Genomic DNA, 20,876 nt, shown 5'->3' with positions numbered 1-20,876 from the left:
TTCCTTAAGAATGAATAGAAATACAGTCCTAGTTCATTCCCAAGCTGGTTTTGGATGCCAAGAACTTAATTTTCAATCCTTTGAGGCAGTATGGTGCAAGAAGGGGAAAAGAGATTGAGTGAGTCTAAAGGACAGAAGGTATGTAAATGGCACTTATGGAGACCAGTTTTGGTAGAATGTGAATTTTCTTAGTCACACTGGGAAAGCGCCTTTGAAGGAGTTCTTTAGTTCTGAGAACATGGAGGAAACCATAGGGAGACTAGATTTCTTCGGTGGATGTGGATGTTCATTCACATCAGCCAACGGGCTCCGGCTCATGGTTAGTTATCTACTGCAGATTACAGCAACAGAAGGAGATACACCTTGGGAACATAAGCAGTATCACTGCTGGCTCTGTAACCTGCTGTTTTCTGAAAGCTGTAGGGCAGCTGTTAGAAATCCCTGTTGTTCTTACTTGATCAATTAGTGCATCTCTTCAACCCAGAAGGAATATGTTTTATTAGTTACATTCAGTAATTTTCATATTAATGCAATGTCAGAGGAGATGATAACACTGCTTCTTTAATTAATGATGGTTCTTGCAGGCTGCATAACCATGTGAATCTCACAGTGCATATAATGCTCCAGCTTGGTAGCCTTAAAGCTATGTTGGAACTAGAAAAAGCTGGGCACCTTGCTTTTTGAACCCTTTCAAGGGTGCTGTGGCATATTGGGCACATGTAAGAGAAGAATATAAAGTGAGCTGGCTTTTTATTCCTGACCATCTACACCCACAAGTGTAGCTTACAGTAGACTTGGAGGATATTCTCCTCTCTTAATGACTGGTTTTAGAATATCAGAGCAATTCTTGCAATTGAAGTGAATGCCCAGTAGTGGATAAGAGTATTAATGTAGTTGCTGGAAAGAAGTGGATGTTTTTAAGGTATAATTCATCTGACCAAGTGTAAACATCTGCTTTAAGGGTGAAACCAGTCATGCTACTCCACGTAGCAGAATATGGACAGATGCTATGAACATTGCAGTTAAGCTGATGGCTCTGAATATTGACACTTCAGCATTCTAAGCCAAGTTTTCCTTTGGAGCTTCAGACTGCAGTTTGGTAGGGTGCAGAGATCTGTGTGCCTCAGTTGTATTCTCCAACAAATTTAAAATCACAATATCAAAAATACATGGCATAGAGTAGGCAGGTAAGTTGAAATTCAGTTCTCTGAACTAGAACATCTTCTGGCATTTCTGAATTTTTGGGATGCCTGTAGTATTTTTGAAAGGGCTGGTAGATGTACTGCACAATCCACAGGAGCCCTATTTCCTTCTGGAATAGTAGCTGGAAGCCAGGCAGGATATTACCCTCAAATTAGGTATGTCTGTTTAGGCACCTGAATTGCTCCCCTGAGGCTAGTGGCTGGAAAAATGAGGGCCAAGAGGGTAGTTTGCCAAGTCTCTTAGGTAGTTTCCAGTTACTGAGTGGTGAACATATTGAGAATGGAAGGAGACTTGTGAAGGAACAGGTTGCAAGGATGCATCTGAGCCCATGAAGAAAAGAGGGAATAACATGAGCTAGTCAAAGGCCTTGAGTTGCATTATCATTCCTGCTTGGATGACATTTATACTGAAATACTCTGACTAAAGCCTGTTACCTGCTGTTGTTCCCACTACTACTTCTAATTTGGTTCCCTTAATACGATCCAGTTCTTAGAAGTTATATTTTGAGGCTTTTTTTTACCTTCACATCTGCTCAGTGTTGATGGGAACATTAAGGTAGCTAGGGCTAAACAGAAGAAGTGGGCAAAACACTCAGGAATGTCACATGTTGGAGTGTAGTTTTAACCCTTTCAACAAAGAATTAAAAACAACCAACTCTTTCAGTGCCTGAGAAGGGCTTGGTAGGGTTGAGACTGGCTCTAATTGTCTAAATTATACTCTGCTAACCTGCTATTTTTTATAACTGATTTCTGGGAATAGATCATTTTACTGCAACTGCTGAACTAACAGCTGGTTGTAGATGAGAACTCAAAAAGATGAAGACCACAGTATGAAATGTAGTGCTACAAAGGAATTGTTATTAGCTGTGTTGTGCACTACGGCAGGGTCCATCTTCATACCAGAGATTCTGACAACAATTATTATTTTTTTTTAATCCTAGTCATCTTTTTTTAAAACATTAATTATAACATGTTAACATGCTGCTATTTATGGAGAAAGGTACTAATTTCCTTGTTCCAGAAACACACATGGATACAATGGACTTGAGCACTGTTGGCAAGATCCTAGAGTATCTGCAAAATGGTATTTCAGTAGAATGTATAAATCTAAACAGCATTAAACCCGCTTTCAAAATGTTTTTTCAAAATGAAATACTTGGCTGATCAGAGAAAACGATGCAAGAAAATCACAAAACCTTAAAAGTCCTTGCATGTTATATGTCTGAATTCATTACATACCATTTGGAAATACTTGACAATTTCAGGACTGGAAAGAATGTATTTTAATTCTGATGAAAGAAATGCTCATCACAGTCAGCAGTGACAATTGGCTTAATTGTTGGCAGCTTCTGCATCATCGTTGAAGCACGTTCATTGCAAGACAGTGAGACTTTTTGTTCATCATCTTGTACTTAAACATTGTCTACCCCACAATAACAATGTTTCCTTTTGTTAGCACTATGACACTTCTTATAATTGTGTTGCTGAAGAAAATGTATTGGACAGCTTTGGATGTGAACGTAAACTGCCATCAGAATTTCTTAAGGTATTCAGAAGTGGCTGAAGGGTCAATCCTTGCAAAATTGGCAATTTTTGAAGTCTGATACACACTATATAAAATGTTTGAAGATTGGGCATGTATAGCAAAAACAATGAACCATTTCGCAGAGCAGCTGAAATATTTTAATTCAGCTCTGCAGTGCTTTCCAAGAAAGTCAATGTACTGCAGCATAAAAACTGGCCTGTAACACTCTTCCAGAGGGGGGATTACAGCTAATAGTCTTTGTCTGGTTTTAATTTATTTGCATTTTAAAGGATTTAAAATAATTTAAATTAACAATTAATTAATTATAATTTTTATAAACTTTTTGCTAGATTGGTGGTTGGTTGGAATGTTTACATCTTGTCAGTAGGTACCAGTTTTCCCTTGAGATGTGCCTGCTTATTGGTTTAACCTATCTCCCCTCTACTAGCAGCAGCAGGCTGTCACAACTAGATGGGAGCAGCTTTTTCTGGAACAAACTGGTTTGAAGAAGTTGCCAATTTTGCAGCACCAGTAGTGGCTTAATGAGAAGCAAGAGGAAAGCAGTAATTATTTTAAAAATTGATTCAGATGATACTGCGCATGATACTGCCTCTCAAATTAAGTTTTCTAAGTGCTTGTTCTTAACTGGGAAACATGACCTGTGTAAATATAACCAGCTTACCCTCAAACCCATGCATTTTAATGAAAATGCTTGTAAGTATTAATGGTATCTATAGGAAAGCAAGAGGAGAAAAGAATCTGTATCTCACAGTTGATACACACAAATTTTCTATGTAGTTATGTTATTTGGTATGTTATATAATTTATATATTATATATAAATTTTATAGCTGGTGCTGTCTTCAATCTCTGACATACCTTTTATTAGTTTTACTTAACATGTCCATGTTTTAAACATTTTAACTGCATGTGTAACCTGCTGTTAATATTTTTTGTTCTGAAATCTCTAGTTAGAATTTCAAGCAAAACATCTGTAGAACTGGGAAAGATTGCTGTACGAAACCCTAATTATTTATTCTGTAATGACTGTGTTGTTGCAGGTAAAATTGCCAGTTGCTTCTGAGCACTCTATTTAATAAAGAGAACTCTCTTTCAGAAAACTAGTGGATTTTTTGACTGATTTAATCTGAAGACAGGGAACTATTAAGTCCTCCTTTTAGTAAAGCACTTTGCATCTACTAACAAAAATACCCTCTTGGATCTACAAATGATCACCCAGTGTCTTTATTAAATTGGCTCTGAAACTTGTTTGCAACAGTGAAGACGCAAATGAGTCAAAACTGGGGCAAACCAGAGCAGTCTCCTCCTATTGTCTTGGGATGCTTCAGTGGTCTCGAATGTACTCCCAGGAAATTGAGTTTAGAGTTGGAAATAATACTGTATTTGCTATAAATCCATTCTGCTGAATGGCTTGCAATGCCCGTGCAAATGCAGCATATAACTTGTGAAGGAGACTAAGAATGGGCCTTGATTTTTCCTAACTAAAATTCCTTGAAAGAGGTGCATGTGTTATGAGCCTGTAGCCAGTGGGGGGAAACACTTTTTTCTCCCCATTGAATCCATATTACAATCCCTAATCCAACTCACTGCGTGGCAGCACAAATGTTTCTGTTGTCATGGGACAGAAATGAATGAACAAAGGAGCCAGCATTGCTACTTTTGTTAGCATTGTGGTGTCCTGTCCTGTCCTGGTTGAAGCAAAATCTGAATGTGGGATTCCGCAACTGCTTGCTTTTTGTAAGAATGCTGCTAAGAAGAGTGGAGGTCTCTTCTACTTCTCCTGTTCAAGAGCCACATTTGCTTCATCCAGCTCCCTTTACAGCTGAAAAAACAATGCTCCTGATGCTAAGATCAAGCTATTGAGATGTGCCTCTGCCCAAATTAAGGTTCAAACAAGATCATACACTGAAGTCAATAATGCAGATTTTATTTAACATGGGGTGACAGGGAGAAGGGTAGAAAGAAATGGAAAAAAGCAGAAAGAGAGAGATCAGGTAGAAGATAGTTGCCACCTGTAGATCTAGTGGTGTCCTTTTGATCCTTCTTCACCCTGGTCTTCCCAGTAGTGGGACTCTCCAGGTCTTTTCACTATTCATACATATTAACAAAAAAAAAAAATTACTGCTCATTGGCTACACACTTCTACTATTCTATTGGTTAATTTATTCTTTTGCTTCTAGAGCTAATTAGTCCTTGTACTCAGTCTTCTCCTTTGTTTGAGTTGGTGGTCGTGATCTCCCCCTTCCGGAACTACTTCTACCAAATCCAAGCTGATTTCAGCACAGTTGCTGAGCTGGCTTTCCTTGTGGCCCATAAATTATGCAGTTGCGTTCATTATTGGTGATACATTCTTCTCCCCCAGCTTTGTTAGCCTCCCCCTAGATCTGAGATAACACTCAGACAATTGCACCCCTTTTATTTCACATTGCTACTGTGGTGGCTTACCTTACAAAGTTCCAGGCATCCAGTGAGGCATTATTCAGGCAGCTTCAGTGGTTGGTGGTGGTCACAGATTTCAGCTGTGCCAGAATTTGGGGTGATCTTTGACCAGTGATATGCATAGGAGCAGTTCCTTCTTTACATGTGTTTCCACAGGGGGATGTTTTGTCTGGGTTCATTACCTGAATGAGCTAACCAGGTCTCACCTCTGCCAGGCCTGGAGATAGCACTATCCTGTCACTCCATTCTATGCTTATCTCATGGCAAAGTCCTTCTGTGGCTGTGACAATGTTTGAGACACACAATTGTGGTTTTTTTAACTCCTTACACCTGGAACAGAGGAGCAGATAAAAATGTGGGATCTGCTCACTCACTATCCTCACAATTACCATGATGATGATTATGAAACTCCTCTCAATTTAAGTCATATGTTTTCGTCTTCCTGTGCTAGCTTCGTTAAAAAGAAATAAGAATCTTATAGAATTACTTTGACAAATATAAACCCTGATACTTGAAATCTTTTGCTTAAATTCTTCATCCTAAGGTTGACTAATTCTGGGTTAAAACTGACTTGTGTAGCAGTTATCAATCCAGGATTATAATAAAAGCAAGTTTACTCTCACACAGTGGCAGAAGAAACCTGGACATAAGGCTAGACAGCTCAAGAAATCCTAGAAAAGAAAATTCATAAAGATTTTGAGAGATGTAGGCAATTTTTCCTTTTTTTTTTTTCTTTTTCCCATCTAATACTAGAAATTCTAAGTGATTTCTTGAACAGGTAGTTGGCAATATTCTGTTGCTGAAAAGGCATATGAAACATTTGGTTTATGTTAGTATGTTTCCTATTTTCTTGCCTCCCCTTCCTTGTCTTCCATTTTTTCAACTCAAGCTGATTGACAAACCCTGGTTAATGCTGCTGATCTGGTTCAGTGGCTCCATGTTTAATCTTCAGTGGTGGTGTTACCCTCTTCCCATCCTTGTGCTGCTTTGCGTGTTGCTTCACAGTAGTCAGTAGTGCATTTGGTCACTGAAGCAGAACAGGGGATGAAAGTGAAGTTTGGGAGAGCAGGAAAAATACATCCATGTCTGAATTGGTTTGCCAGTCTCACTCTGTGTCTATGCCCATCTCCCAAACACATGCAAAGACTGACTCAGACAACTGTGTTAACCTTGACAAAAGGAACAGAACATAATGATGCTTTACTTATCCAAATCAGGGAACAATGTGTTTTAAAGAAGTAGATAAAAGAATGTGTAAGTAGACACAGGATGCTCTATGTAGCTGGAACCAGGGGATAAATAGATTATGAAGAATACAGTGAGTTTTATGGTAGTTACATAAAAGGAGGCAACAGTTCGTGCCTTAAGAGAAATTCAAGGAAAGGTCCCCTTTAACACTGGGGGCTCTCAGTGAATACAGTCACCAGAGACCCCTTCACAGGACCCTGTAGTAACATATAAGGACTCCTACTAAGAGGTGGATGTGTGCAAATTAGTTCCAGGAGAAGTGATGTGTATGTATCAGCCAGGAAGTACACTGTAGTCAATATTTATGACTGTGATGGAATAAATATCTTTTTTGTAAAGTTTTGCAACACATCAGATTAGAGGAAACACCCTCTGTGTATCCAGCATGCTGCAATAAAAAATTCTTGCTTTTTAATACTTAAAATTCTATTTGAAAGTTTCCTCCCTAGCTGATTTTGGTATTGAAGCAGTAAAATCACGGTCAAAGAACTCTCTAACTATTTAAAGTTAAAAAGTGGTATACTTTATTTTTTTATTACGGCTGTGCGGCACATGGAGTCACCTCAAAGACCTGTGTGCTCCACCACTGCCCCTTATTCTCTGTTTATTCCCCAAAGTATCACATATGCATAGGATTACACAATACGTATACAAATACATATTCACAATTATACTATACATATACAAATACATATTCATTGTCTGACTCCACCTGCTTCTGCCCCATATGGTAATGAGCTCCACGCCCCTCTGGGCATGCTCAGTTCTTCTTTTGAAATGGGTGTGGGGTCCTTTTAATTAAATATTCCTCTTCCTCAGGCTTGAACTTTTCAACTGTGTCCTGTTGGCAGCTCTCCTGGTCCTCTTGGACATAGTTAATATTCCTTGCCTGCAGGTGCAGACACGGATCCTTCCTTTCCACAATAGTCCACACTTCTTGTCTCCTTCTACAAACACAAATTAAGACAAGTAAATGATGCATGGTCCTATTCTAACTAAGCATTAAGACAAGTGGAATGATATATTATATATATCCTTGGACTATTCATTTCACCTTGGCAGTCATTGAGTACTTTACATTCCTTCTACAAGCAAGAGATGTATAGACTTGCTTTTAACTTTTAACCACACCTAGTAATTGTTAATTGCCCACATTGCTCCTACCATAAATTATTTTATATTTTCATTACCTTAAATTTTCTCATAAGATGATCCTATTCTAGTTAAAATCTTAATTTCCTAATTTTCTTAATTCAGTATCAGCCCAGAGCACCATGCTTTGTCAGGGTCAAGAATGAGCAGTGAGGGAACAGGGAGAGGGTAGTTTGTAATTGGTGTTGAAAAATGTAAAAAATAGTCTTTTTTGGAGAGTGTTTAGCTTGAGTATTAAGAGGTGTACTCACACTTGACTGTAGTAAATTGATTTGCTTAATTTCAGGATAAATTCAGTACTTGCAGTTTTGCTAGCTTCTTGCCTTACCAGAACTTAATTTCTCAATTATCCTTGCAGATGATGGTATAAAAAAAGTTACAAAAATTGCCACCAAAAAATGGAATTTGTGTATCAAAGGAAGCTGCACAAATGTGTGTTGAAATGCAGACTGGTGAAATGGCACTTAGAGTAAAATCAGGCTTAACATCATAGCTGTTCAGATGAAAGTAAAATGCCTGGATAACAAATTAAAAACTTCTTGCTGATTTTCCAAAATGAGGAATTGCTTTAGTAAAATGAGTAGACTTTTATTAGAGCACTGCGTTATCCTGAGTTGTCAGTTAAATCTTGAGCATCTGTTGGAAGAATCTTATGAAAAAGTTACCTAAATCTTGTATGAAGCACTTAGGGTAAGGAATTAAGTCTTTCTGCAGAAAGTGAAATATTTAATACTTTCTGTACTTCTACATTTTGTTGTAAAAATGAAACAGGAACAGATTTAAGCCCACGCTCGTTTTGTTAAATATGCAAATGGTGAGTTATACACTGGTGTTGAATTCACTGGGTTAAACAGATCTTTTTTAAGTCCCTAAATCTATGTCTCATCTCAAATGGGAGCTGAAGGTCTAGAATCTGTGTCAGTGCAGACTTGCATGACTGTAGGCTTTTTGCATGTAGCTTCCATGTCCTAAATGATTATTTCAGCCTAACTTAGTTTCAATTGCTTTCTTTTTTGGTTGTAATAACTATGGTAATTTTCTTTAAGCAAGATGTCAGTGCCTAGCATTTTAGAAGTTTTTCTTGGATGTTAAAAACAAGCCTCAGTGCTAATAAGACATTCTTATTTTCTGCAGCTGGAAAAGGTGTCTGCTCAAAAATGTGTATATAGATCTTTTCCATTTCAACCTAGTCTACTCACAGCTCAACCCCAAGTTTTGAACTTTGTCCTTTCCATTCTGTTCAGAAGACTAATTGTTTATCCTTTTGTGTTACTGGTTCTCAGCTTTCTTCAACCTGAAGCCAAAGTATATTTCTGTCTTAGAATTGTGTCTTGCAGAGGAGAGGAGGGAGAGAGCCTTGCTTATTTATTCCTAAGTTTTTTTTGCTTTCCCTTGCTTAATGTGAAGGTAGTCATGATGTTAATACAGGTCCATTTTTCTTCTCTCCAACTCACCTCATTAATTTTGAATGTATTACATTTGTGTTCTCATATGACATGGATGAAGGTCAGTCACGTCACACTACTGGTGTCTGTGTGTATGTATATGTAATACCACTCAGTGTCACTTATTACTATTCCACACTAATCAGTGTTTACTTTAATCCAGTCTATAACAACGAATTGTCAATGGGAATTCCCATTATAGTAAAAGAATTATTTTTTTACAAGATGAAGGCAAATTCCTTATGGCATTGAAACAAGAAAGTGTTTAACCTTGGGTGATAGAATATGTCATCAGGGAAGAACAGGTAAACATTATTTCAGTGATAAATAAGAATTTGCTTTTTCTTGCTCACACATTATTGACAGGAAGGTATTACAACATCCTTTCAAAAATATTTATCCTTGCAAGTTGTCTTTGAAGTTGTTTAATATATCTTAGTTTGTGCAAGCATAATCAGATATTTTTTTTTCCCCCCAGTCGGTGTTATCCGCTGTCCAATTTGTGGTCAGGAATGTGCAGAGAGACACATCATAGATAACTTTTTTGTGAAGGATACCACAGAGGTTCCCAGTAGCACAGTAGAGAAATCAAATCAGGTAAGTGCATTAACATATAATCAAGTTAACACCTTTTGGATGTGTGTGCATATCCTTGGCTTCTTGCTGTGTGGCCTTTTTGCTCTTCATATACAGACAGAACTTCAAGTACTTAGACATCACATGGGGTAGCGACTCTAGAAAATAAGTTAAAATGTATGAAAATGCATGTGAAAAGGTGGTTATCTTACCCTAAACTATTTTTAGTTGTTGATATAAACTTGCATCTTAATAGCAAAAGATAAAAGTAAGGAATAGGCATTAGAATGGGAATTTTTATACTTTGGATAGGGTACTTAAAGCATTCTTGGAAGCAGAGACTTGAGTAACACTACACCAAATCTCAGTGTACTTTATCACATTATTGACAAAACATGGCATTAAATAGCTGGAGTCCCATTGCCAAGGAGGAGGCTCAAAATGCTAGTTGGGAAGGATGGTATATTGTCAGGATTTCTTGTTTGTTTTAGTTATGTAGTCTGCCTCTTCCTTTTGCAGTCAAGTAACAGCCATCTCATAAAAGTTGCTTATCTGGAAGAACAGTAATATTGGGGTTTTTTCCCCCTCATGATGTTTTTTTCAGGAGGCAAGTACTGGCTGGTGTGGAAGCAATACCAAATTAATAGTCACATCTGTGTAGGATCACAATTGAACAATCTCTGTTAGCAAAATATTGCATGTCTTCATTTTTAACTAGTAAGGGAGTATCTCATGCATCTTTTTACTCATGAACTTTTCATTAAAATCCAGGGACATATTGTAAACAATTAATTCTCTTTGTATGTTGCTGCGTTCTTGATAAGAATAGTAGAATAGAATAGAACAGTAAGGTTGCTATATATCAATGTGGCTTGTATTCCAACTCATGCCCTAATATTTGGATGGTGGTCTCATTTTATTTTGAAAATTCCTCTTTTTCACTTTCCCATTTTGGGGGGGACTGTATCACTGGCTCTCGAGCTGTTTGCTTCAGGAGCAGTGTCTTAGAGGTCCTTCATTGTGTGTTCTGCTCGTTTCAAGGCTTAACTGGAATTTGTCCTTGCATGTGTGAACGGCCACATTTCAGGAACAGATGACAGGACCCAGTCAGGTTCATGATGCCAACTTGCTGACTATTGAAGGCATAAGTGGTATCATCATCTCTGAGGAAGAGTACTTGTGTCTTGCAAACCATTAAACTGTTCAGATTTTACAGAGTTTTGAAACTTGATTTCTGAGAAATGGTAGACCTTACCAGAAACTGAAATTGATTTGTGAGTTGCTGGAAGTACAAGCTGTGTTCTTGCAATTTAGGACTGTTTGAACTTGGCTTTTTTTGGATTTGGCAAGGGGAAATGTTGGTTTGTTGTTTTGTTTGTCCCCTGGGAATTGCAGGATAGTATCTGAGTTTTGCAGATGGTTGTGAGATTTACACAGTCTCTCAATACTGTATCAGTAAGACCGACAAAATGAGTAGTTCCTGTTGAAAATTGGATCATAACTTTTATAGTGACTTTAAAATTACTAAGAGAAGCAAGATAACAAATAATGTTATGCAGAAGCAGTGTGAAATGTGGAGGCTTTTTTTGAGAGGGTGGGGCTGTCCCATAGCCTCTGCTTAGTTACATAACAAGTCCTTGAAGATACTCTTTGGGGAGTGGTGATAGAATGGAATTTTTTTTTTCCCTTGGGTGTAGTAACCATTTTTTTTAAAGTCTCTGATCAACCTCTCTTTCCCCTTACAATTTTTTTTTTCTCCCTGTGGAAGTTAAGTGGATAATTCCATTCACTGAGTGGTGTGAGCAGGGAGGTTCTTGAAAGCATTTGTGTTTTCTTAAGATTCCTTCTAGACTTTGGTCTTACTCTTCCATTCCATATTTGTTTCTCCCTCTCCCTGACACAAGCCAGCAGGTTTTCACTTTGAAAGCAAGTCTGTTGTTCAGCTAAGGTCCTTGTATGAGCTCAGCACACTTTCTTTAGCAGTTGAAGGAAGACCAGCAGACTTTGCTGAACCAGCTGAATAGGACATTCATGTGCTTTTTTGCTGACTTTTTTCTAAGAAAATGGAGCTAGATGTTTTGTTGGATGCCTGTTAAGTGAGTGAAGAAATGAATGATGTGCAGTTCTTGGAAATGAATGATGTGCAGTTCTCTTTGTTTGAATAGATTAATTTTGGTATAATAATGAAGCTTTTTGTACATTCCTTTGTACCTTGACATAAGAAAAAAAGCTACACTGTTCCGTAAACTTCTCTGTTGTGGAACAGCAAAGTTAAATCAATAATAGTTAAACTGATTAGTGTACTGTCCAGGGGGAAATATTATGAGGTTTAAGGATGATACAGCCTTCTAATCAGGCTGTCTTGTTTTGCCTTTGAAGGAGTAAAGAGAAAGGAAAGAAAATTTGCCAATAGCATAGGCAACACATCAGAGAAATTAAAGTAGAAAAGATACTGACACTTGCAGGAAATATTGCATCAGAGATCATCCAAATTCTATCCAAAACTGCGGCTATTTCATAGGATTTTTCTACTGAGATAGTTAATTTGTCTTCAATAGTTTTGCAGCTTTATTTCAATGACTAAGAAATTAGAATTGGAAGCAAGGCATGGGTTTTGTGCAAATATTATTGTGGCTTAGAACCACTGGTCTGTATCTATGATTAGTCTTATATGTGTGTTGTCAGGAAGGACTACTTTATTTCAGTCCATGAGAGACTGCAAAAGATCTCATGCAAATGAAACGTTCCAGATTCAAAATGGCACTAATGCTTAAGCAATTTTTAGCATACTGAATTAAAACTGCAGAAGTGAATGGCATATCATGGAGCCTGGCATTTTGGGAAAAGAAAAATAACTGGAACCCATGAAAATGCTATCCATCTATCTATAATCATGTTTATCTTATCTGAGCCTGATTTGGGCAGTTCAGTACACTACTGGCATAGCTGTGCTTTCTAGCAATTACTACTGAAAACTTCAGGAGCACAAGAAGTGAGCATGAAGAAAGTATAGAACTCCCTAGTAGATGTTCCACAAGAGCTTTCCTGGGTAGCATTAAAGGTTTTGTGCTGGCTATTAGCATAGGAAACCTTGCAAAATAAAAGAAACTCACAGGAAATGCAGCTGTGAGGATTCAGGTTGTGATTCATGTCAATCAAATAGCACCTACCTATGTATGTGTGTCTGCAGGTAGTGTGGACAGGGACCATGGCATTATTATAAAGAAGTTTTAAGAATCAGCTAAAGTAAGGCATGGAAGTAGGGTTTAACAAGGTAACTATGTAACAATAAGCTTTTAGCTGACAGTTGGTTTTTACAGCAAAATTGTAATTACTTGCAAGTAATTAATATAAGCTTTAAACTACATTGTAGTATAAGTTTCAAACTATCCTTTGTAGAAGCTATAAATTGTTTTTTTTGAGGATGGAAGAATTTATAATCAAAAAAGAGAAGTAGGACTAACATGAGCTGAGAGACTCTACAAAGGTATTTTGAAACATGCTGACTTGGAGTTTTGTAATAACTGAGGAAGAAGTCCTATGAAGACATTTTTTTAGACATGCTAGCTTTAGGTTGTGAAATGACTAAAAGAAGGCTTGCAAAATGTATGCTGACTAATAGAATGTATATGCTTGCTTAAACAAACTGTATAACCAAAAATAATGCTAGTGGAAAAAAAAAATATTTTAAAAGAAGAATGGGAGGCTGGGGAGACATCAGAAGACCATCTCGGACCACCTCCCCAACAGATCTTCCAACACCACAACTGCTGATTATAAAGAAAAGCAAGTAGAAAATAACTGAAAATTTGAGGAAGTGAAGTGTCTGGAATGGCGTAAGAGACTACCTTTCGAGACCTGAACTTGTGTGTTGCTTGGGGCGGAGACCCCCGTGCACCCAGTGCTGTCATTGCTCACCCTTTTATCGAACAAATTAATAAACTGGATATATTGCTTGATGTATTGGCAAGTCTAACTTTTCATTTATAAGACAGTTGAGATCTTCCTGAAGGTAGTTATTGTAGTTGTGGGCAGCAAGGACATAAATACTTTGAAAGAGCAGATGCTTTATAATTTTTTTTTTTCACATTGCGATTTATTGAAAGACTTGGCAAAATTATTGGCTTCTAAAGAGAAGTTTGAAAATAAAAATTAATTGTATTTCATTTATAAGAGTGAGCAGAAAGGGGCTTCAGACCTAAGAGATGTAGCTGAAGCAAGTGCTAGATTTGAATAAGACTAAAGGGTAGATAAGTGAGGGAAATTTAGGGACTTGAACAGAAGAAAATGGCATATGCAAAGCCATGAAAATAAAAATGAGGAATGTGAGATTGATGCAAGAGAGAAGACCTTGGTGATAACATGGGTATTGGTGAAGCATACTGAGCATCTAGTGCATTTTAGTCTAGGTTCTAATTCTCATAGCTTCTGTGTCCAAAACAGAATGTGTGTAAAAATATTTTTGATGATAAGAAGAACTTTATGTATCTTTACCAGTTGCTGACCTGAGAGTTTAAAATGCTGCATTAGGAATGAAGAACATCTGGGTTTTATGTGAGATGTTGGGAATGTAGTGATGTAGGGGGGAAATGATGCCTTAGGTTTTAGCTTTCATGTTTTTCAGATTCTGTGCTGCCTAGGTGTGTAGTTTTGAGCTTCATATTAAGGGTCAGTAAGTTCTCTTCACAGGTTAGGTAGACATAGACAAAACAATCCTTTTCCAGCTTGGTACCAAGGACAATCATTACAAGTTTCAGGCCCAAAAGCATAAACAACAGTTGGACTGAAGAGAGCAAACAAGGAGGATGGGACTTCATAACCTGGAGCTGTAATTGGACAACTAACCCCAATGTGTAAATGGACCAAAATGTGTAAAAGTGTGAGACCTCATGACCAGTTGTCCATTTTGTCACCATTTTGGGTCCATCTTGGACATGGCCATGTCCAGGCTCTTGTACTGCCCAAGGTGTATCCTTTAATGCCTTTTAATAAATACCTACTTAATTCTTAACCCTGTCTAGCCTCTGTTCTAGGTCTGTTCTGAAGGCATCGCAGTAACAAAACAAGGTATCAGCTTAGATATGAGCTAAATCCAGATATTAAGAAAGCAGCTCTGACTGCCATAATGAGGTGATTAATGAGGAAAATTGAGAACAGTAAGTTTCTTTAAGTTTTTATGATGCCAGAGGAACCACTGTGTGTTTTTCCAAAGAAGAACTTTGATGCTTAAACAGCTTATAAAAGCTGTACCTGTGACCCAAACATCTTTGAAAGCCAGTGGTAATGGACTTGGGAAGAGTCACAATGTGCTCTGGTGTGCTTTGAAGAGATGTGGATATTGATGGGATGGTGGAGTAGGAAGGATATGTTGATCAGATTTCCTGCATTTTGAGCTGTCAGTACATGGTTCATATTTAGAATTACATATAGTGAGAGATCATTACATAATGATTAGCATCAGTGAGGCTTGGATCCAGTGGGGGAAGTTGCATCTCATCCATTGCATCTAATTTACATTGGTGAAGTGTGGAGTTCACTGAATATTCATCTGGACTGCTTTGCTCTCTTCCTTGGAAACCTTTGCTTGATTATTTAATCTCTTTAATACTCAAAGTGTATTTAATTGGAAGAGTGGTTACTTACTACAGTAGCTGAGATGACAGGTCTATTACCTCAACTCTTGCAAGTAAATGTGTTTTTTCTGCCATAAAAGCTTGTGTATTTACTTAAAATAGTACTTACTTGCAACATGCTGAGTAATTTCTGTTTTCATTAAATTTGACTGAAGGCTGAATGAACACATCCCAGGGTTATAAATACTAGAACTTGTAACTGAATTAAATGTAATTACAAGGAAAACTCAATTAAAAAGAAATGTCTGTCTGACCAGAATAAAGGCTTGCAGGTTAACTAGGGAGAGTTTTCTTTGAAATCACTGAAACACTGCTTGTGTGAGTCACAAAAATAAGAACAAAATGAGTTTTAGGTTTTGTAAGTGCATGACAAATATTTGCAGTAATTATGCTTCCATGTACTTTAGCTGTATGGCTCACTCTGATAACTAGGAATTCTAGTAAAATCCAGCCTATATCTGAAAATGCTTATTTCAAATCAGAAGTGGATAGGAGCAAATCTGATGCTACCTAGAAGGCATTGCTGTTTTGACAGCTTGAGTTATGATGTCTATGAAAAGCTTTAGAAATCTATCTCATGTCCACTTGGTGGATTTGAAGAGTGTAAAGGTGGGATATAAATTTTTGAAACTACAAAGGAGGAGTTTTGATAAATTTGGCAGCACCTGATTATTGGTTGTTGAATCCTAATTTTCACCTCATTCCATGTACAGGTCAAAGCAGTTAAAAAAAAAAACCAACTAAAGCATATTGAAAAAAGAAAATAGATTAAGGTCTTGGAATCTAGGAAGAATTAATAATTCAAAAATTCTTTGAATTTACCTAAATGCCCTGGCATGTTCATCTGCCGGACTTTGCTAAAGATAATCTGGGAAGGCTGTTGTGGGGAGTTTGGTTGGTTGGTTGGTTTTGATTTTAATTTGGTTCCTGCCCCTTCATATTTTTATTTTTTTTTAATTTTTTGGGGGTCTTTGTTTTGCTTCTTTGACTTAGAGAATGCCTGAAAGACTCTTTTGTTCTTTTTCTCACCAAACATCCAGTATGTTACTCTCCACTCTGACTTTTAAAAACATGTTCTGGGTATTTGAGGGCACAGCACAATCACACCTGTCTGGCAACAAGACTGAGATGCAAACTTTCTTGTCCTGGCCTGGCTGTTCAATCCACTGTCCAGTCAGCATTGCTGATGTAACTGAGCCTTGGGCTACGGTGCTGAAATCAGTCCTGGTTTGCATCGCAGTCTTACAGAGGGTTGCACTGGCACAAAAAGGAGACAAGTGGCTAAAGAGAAAGGAGAGGGTGGTTCTTGTGTTTTTGGTTCTTGGGTTTTCCCCAAGAACTAAGAATACTTTTAAAATTTTTTGGTTTGTTTTTTAAAATATAATTGAATTTAAGGGTTAATAACAAGTGTTAGCTTTAACCCCAGCTGGTAACCAAGCACCATGCAGCTTTTTTTACTTCCCCCTTTCAGTTTACTTCCTCTCTCCCTTCCCATCCCACCTCCAGTGGGATGGGTAGGAGAATCAGGGGGAAAAAAGGTAAAACTGTGGGTTGAGCTAAGAACAGTTTAATAAATGAAATAAAGTAATATTAAATAATTCTAATAATAGTAGTGACGAGAGTGAGAGAGGGAGGGAGGAATAAAGCCCAAGACAAACAGGTGATGCCAAATAAATTTGCTCACCACCCACTGACCGATGCCCAGCCTGTCCCTGAACAGAGATTGGTGCCTCCCACCCAACTCCCCATGGTTTATATGCTGAACATGATATTCTGTGGTATGGAATATCCCTGTGGGAAGTTCAGCTCAGATGGTCACACTCCTTCCTTGTTCATGTGCGAACTGGCAGAGAGCATGGGAAGCTGAGAAGTCCTTGAGTTTGTATAAGCTTAACACATTGATGTTCTGGTTGTTGCTGTCATTATTTTCATACTAAATCCAAAACCACAGCACTGTGCCAGCTACTAAGGAAAACCCCCCACTCTATCCCAGCTGAAATCAGGACAGAAAGGAAGAAAAGTCAGTTTCCTGATTACAGTTTACTTCCTTTAATTGCTTTATTTCCATTTTCTAGACTTTTTTTATGATGTTCTGGTATTTCTCCCTAGTCTACTGGTTTGGATAGGAATAAAAATTTTTATTGTTAAGAGAAGGAGGGGAAGAAAAAGAAAATCCAGGCCTCATTTTTGTAAAGAAACAGAAAAAGGGGCACAAGCCCAATTTTTTCTCCTTTGCAGGTCATCTTTAATGAAAAGAAACTGCTTGAAACTCCCAAGTGACAACAAGAGGGGTCAACAGCCCTTGTGTTGTAACTTCATTTCTCAGAAGATACTTACTTTGAGAGATAACATGATCCAGAAGAATAAGCCTGGAACTCCAGTTCCAGTTCTGTCAGTAACTTGCTATCTGGCCTAAGGCAAGTTTTGTGCTAATTTTCCTCTCTTTACTGAAGGGGAAACTGGAACATGGTTCTGTGTATATATATTTTTATCTGCATGAGATAGAAATATTTCCTTCCTCTTTAACTTTATCTATATTTACCTTGTGTGGGTGCAGAAGTCATTTGGTTGGGTTTCTTTAATCAAACTGAAAACAAAACTAAAACCTAACATTTCCTCCTTGTTGCTCCTGCAAGCAGAAATCTGTCACTGTTGTCTGTAGGATGTAGCAATCTTCAGACACCTTGAGGCTTTGGTTTGCAGTTTGTTTAGCAGTGCTAAACATTGCCAGCAAAGAGTGGTAGTTAACTAAACAAGGATCTGCATAAGCAAGTGCACTATGTTTTACTACCAAAACCCTATTGAAGGCAGGACATTGAAGGCATTGTAAAGATGTAAGGGAGTAAAAATGAAATGACAATATGAACGTGTGAAATGGTGTTGTCCATCATTCAGAGTTTTCAGCCTGTTGTTCAGATTGTGGTACTGTAGCAATTTTTTCTTGTATATGTGTTTAGTCAGTGCAGAGAGGTTTTGGTCAGCTGTCATGTTTGTTTTCCTTACTTTTTTTTTTTCCCTAGGTCTGTTTGGTATAGCCCAAAGAGCCCCAGGGATTAACAGGCCACAGTTGGAAAATTTTTATGCATTGGTTGCAAATCTGTTCTGGGGTATCTTTTTTGACAAACATAACTGGCTTACTGTCTTAAAGAGATGATGCTGAGATTCTTGAGAGCAACTTTGCTGCTCAGTACGGTGTGTGCTTCCTGAAACCAAGCAGGTGACTGAAAGTTAAAATTAAAGCTGCTGTGTGAACTGAGGGAGGCTTCTAAAATCAGAGTAGTGCTGTTTGTGTTCTGTCATTAGTTAATATTTCACAACAGCATCTTGTATATAGTAAACGTTGTATTGCTTCTAAGTGTGCAGAGAATGGCAGAAAGCAGTGGTCTGTCTTCCATCATGTCAGGCAGAGATTTTAGGGTAACACTGACAAAATGACCTGTTTCTTTGAAAAGTCACATTCAATTACTTCTGTGCTGTTATTTATAATGTTCCTGTACCTCAGGCAGTTTTCCGTTCTGATTTCACAGTTTTCAGAAAACTATGAAAGTGCACTGATGATGTATGAAAAATAACCTGTGTGTATATTCCAAACTTATTTTAACAGCTGCCTCTTCTTCCTCTTGCCAGGTCTGCACAAGCTGTGAAGACAATGCAGAAGCCCATGGGTTTTGTGTGGAATGTGTAGAGTGGTTGTGCAAGACCTGTATCAGAGCTCACCAGAGGGTTAAATTCACAAAGGATCATACTGTGAGGCAGAAAGAGGAAGTATCTCCAGGTGATGTATTTATAATTTCACAAAGAATTTGTGTCGGCAATGGAAAATTATATTGTAGCAACACACATTTTAAAAAAAAAAGTGATAAATTGAAAGCTGGTATCTGTCATTTTTTTGTCTCAGATAAGCTGAATAGTGGTACAGATTGCTTTTCTTGTTATGTTTTTTTAAATGTAACATGTTTTACCAATAAATACACATAGATTTTATCTTTTATATGGATTGATGGCAAACTATTGTCTAGACTTTAGAGATCAGCTGCAGAAAATACTTCTTCAGGCATTTGGCTTCTCTAGTTTTACTAGAGGTCTAACAAATTGTTAATATGAGCTTTATTGTTGTATACAGCAGGAAAAGGGGCACTAATGGGTTATATTTTTTCAGCATTCTGATAAAAAGACAGTCAAAATTCATGTTTTAGCTAAGTATCTTTTGAGCTTGAAATGTTTTGCCTCAGAAATGTAGGGGAAGTATATTATGAATTGGGACATTTTTCCTCAGGAGGATCTAGGATAATTCAGGCTAGAAGGGACTTCATCTAGTCCAGTCTCCTGCTTCAGGCATTCAGTTCTGAGTTATAATTGCTCAGGCTTTATCTGTTTGGGCATTGGGAACCAGCAGTGGTGTACAGTACTCTAAGAAATCTTGGCTACTCTGTGGTAGAAAAGGTTGTATTTCTATTCATTTAGAACTTCCTTTGTTTCATTTTTTTTTTCCCCACTGTGTCTTGTCTTTTAGTGTCATTATAGGAGGATAATAAACATTATAGGATGCTGACATTCTACTGGTTCTAATACATCTATTGGACTTGCATGATTTTTCTTGTAAATACATAATTTTTATTTGGTTTTTAGCAATTGTTACATGTTACTTTAAATATATGTATAAGAATAGATATTTATTTTCATTCCACCCTATCTAGTATGATGAGGTAATCTGGTGCTTAAAGTGCATCTTCCACCATGATACTTTTTGAGGATGTGCACTGTATGCTGTATCCCACTTTAACATATGGTTAATCAAAAATGAGTCCTGGGTGTACTTCCAAGAGAGGACAAAAGTGGTAGAAGTGGCTGGTGGACTGTTAGGCAGAACATGACTTGGTGGGAGGAGTGATCTCAGTGCACTCAGGCCTCTTTGGGAGGCAGTTTGTTGGTGAGCGGGAAAGAATTTTGACTGAAGGATACAGATCTGAAAATAGCTTCTTCCAGATTTCTTGAAAACAGTAAATGAATGGGTATGAAAAAGAGACCTTATTGATCTGCAGTGAAGGATGGGCTGCAGTGTGAAGCCAGTTTTCATTGCAGGCTGTATAATCCTTATCAACTCAGTGTCCAACCTCACCCCTTGGAAATCATGCTTTGTCAGTTAAATTGTTTAAAGAAACAGATTTAATTTCTATGATCTGGTGGTGTTTCCTTTACCCTTTGATATTTGCTCACTAGAAAGTGAAGTGAGACCTCTCACCCATTAAGAATGGGGTCCTGAAATGAAGTTCATATCTCCTTATTTACATTATTAGATTCTGTATGTTCTACACTTTGAATGTCCATGTCTTGATATCCTCAAACCCCTTTCCACCAGGTCAGCTGAGAAAGAGGGCAGAGCACGAATTAAATCAATCACCTCCTCATCTCAATTTAAGAAAGGAGCTTGCTGATTATGAAATGTTTTTTGCAGCCTCCACAGTACTGGCTACTCCTTTTGTAAATAATTTTGTGAGGCCATAAGAGATTATGTTAAAATAGGTTCTAGACATTTTCCATTAAGACAAAGTGCTAGCTCCATGCTTGAGCAACAACAGTGAGACATTGCAGTTTGAGTTTATGGCTGTTACAGTCTCAGTGAGTGACCTGATACA

At 37.7% G+C, this 20,876-nt stretch overlaps 1 protein-coding gene across 3 annotated transcripts in view; it reads left to right on the top strand.

The window, feature by feature from the left end:
* TRIM24 (tripartite motif containing 24) overlaps window positions 1-20,876 on the top strand; it is a 55,739-nt gene that overhangs the window by 11,892 nt on the left and 22,971 nt on the right. For all 3 annotated transcript variants that reach the window (XR_004497431.1, XM_015628296.2, XM_033514286.1), the window contains exons 2-3: window positions 9,510-9,628; window positions 18,868-19,015. Coding sequence is in view for 2 of the 3 variants with exons in the window: in XM_015628296.2 (XP_015483782.1) it covers window positions 9,510-9,628; window positions 18,868-19,015 (267 nt within the window). In the remaining variant the exon portion in view is untranslated. The remainder of the gene's footprint in view (window positions 1-9,509; window positions 9,629-18,867; window positions 19,016-20,876) is intronic.

The sequence above is a fragment of the Parus major genome, chromosome 1A, assembly GCF_001522545.3.
Source record: "Parus major isolate Abel chromosome 1A, Parus_major1.1, whole genome shotgun sequence".
Lineage (NCBI taxonomy): Eukaryota > Metazoa > Chordata > Aves > Passeriformes > Paridae > Parus > Parus major.
This window is presented reverse-complemented; position numbering and strand designations above follow the sequence as displayed.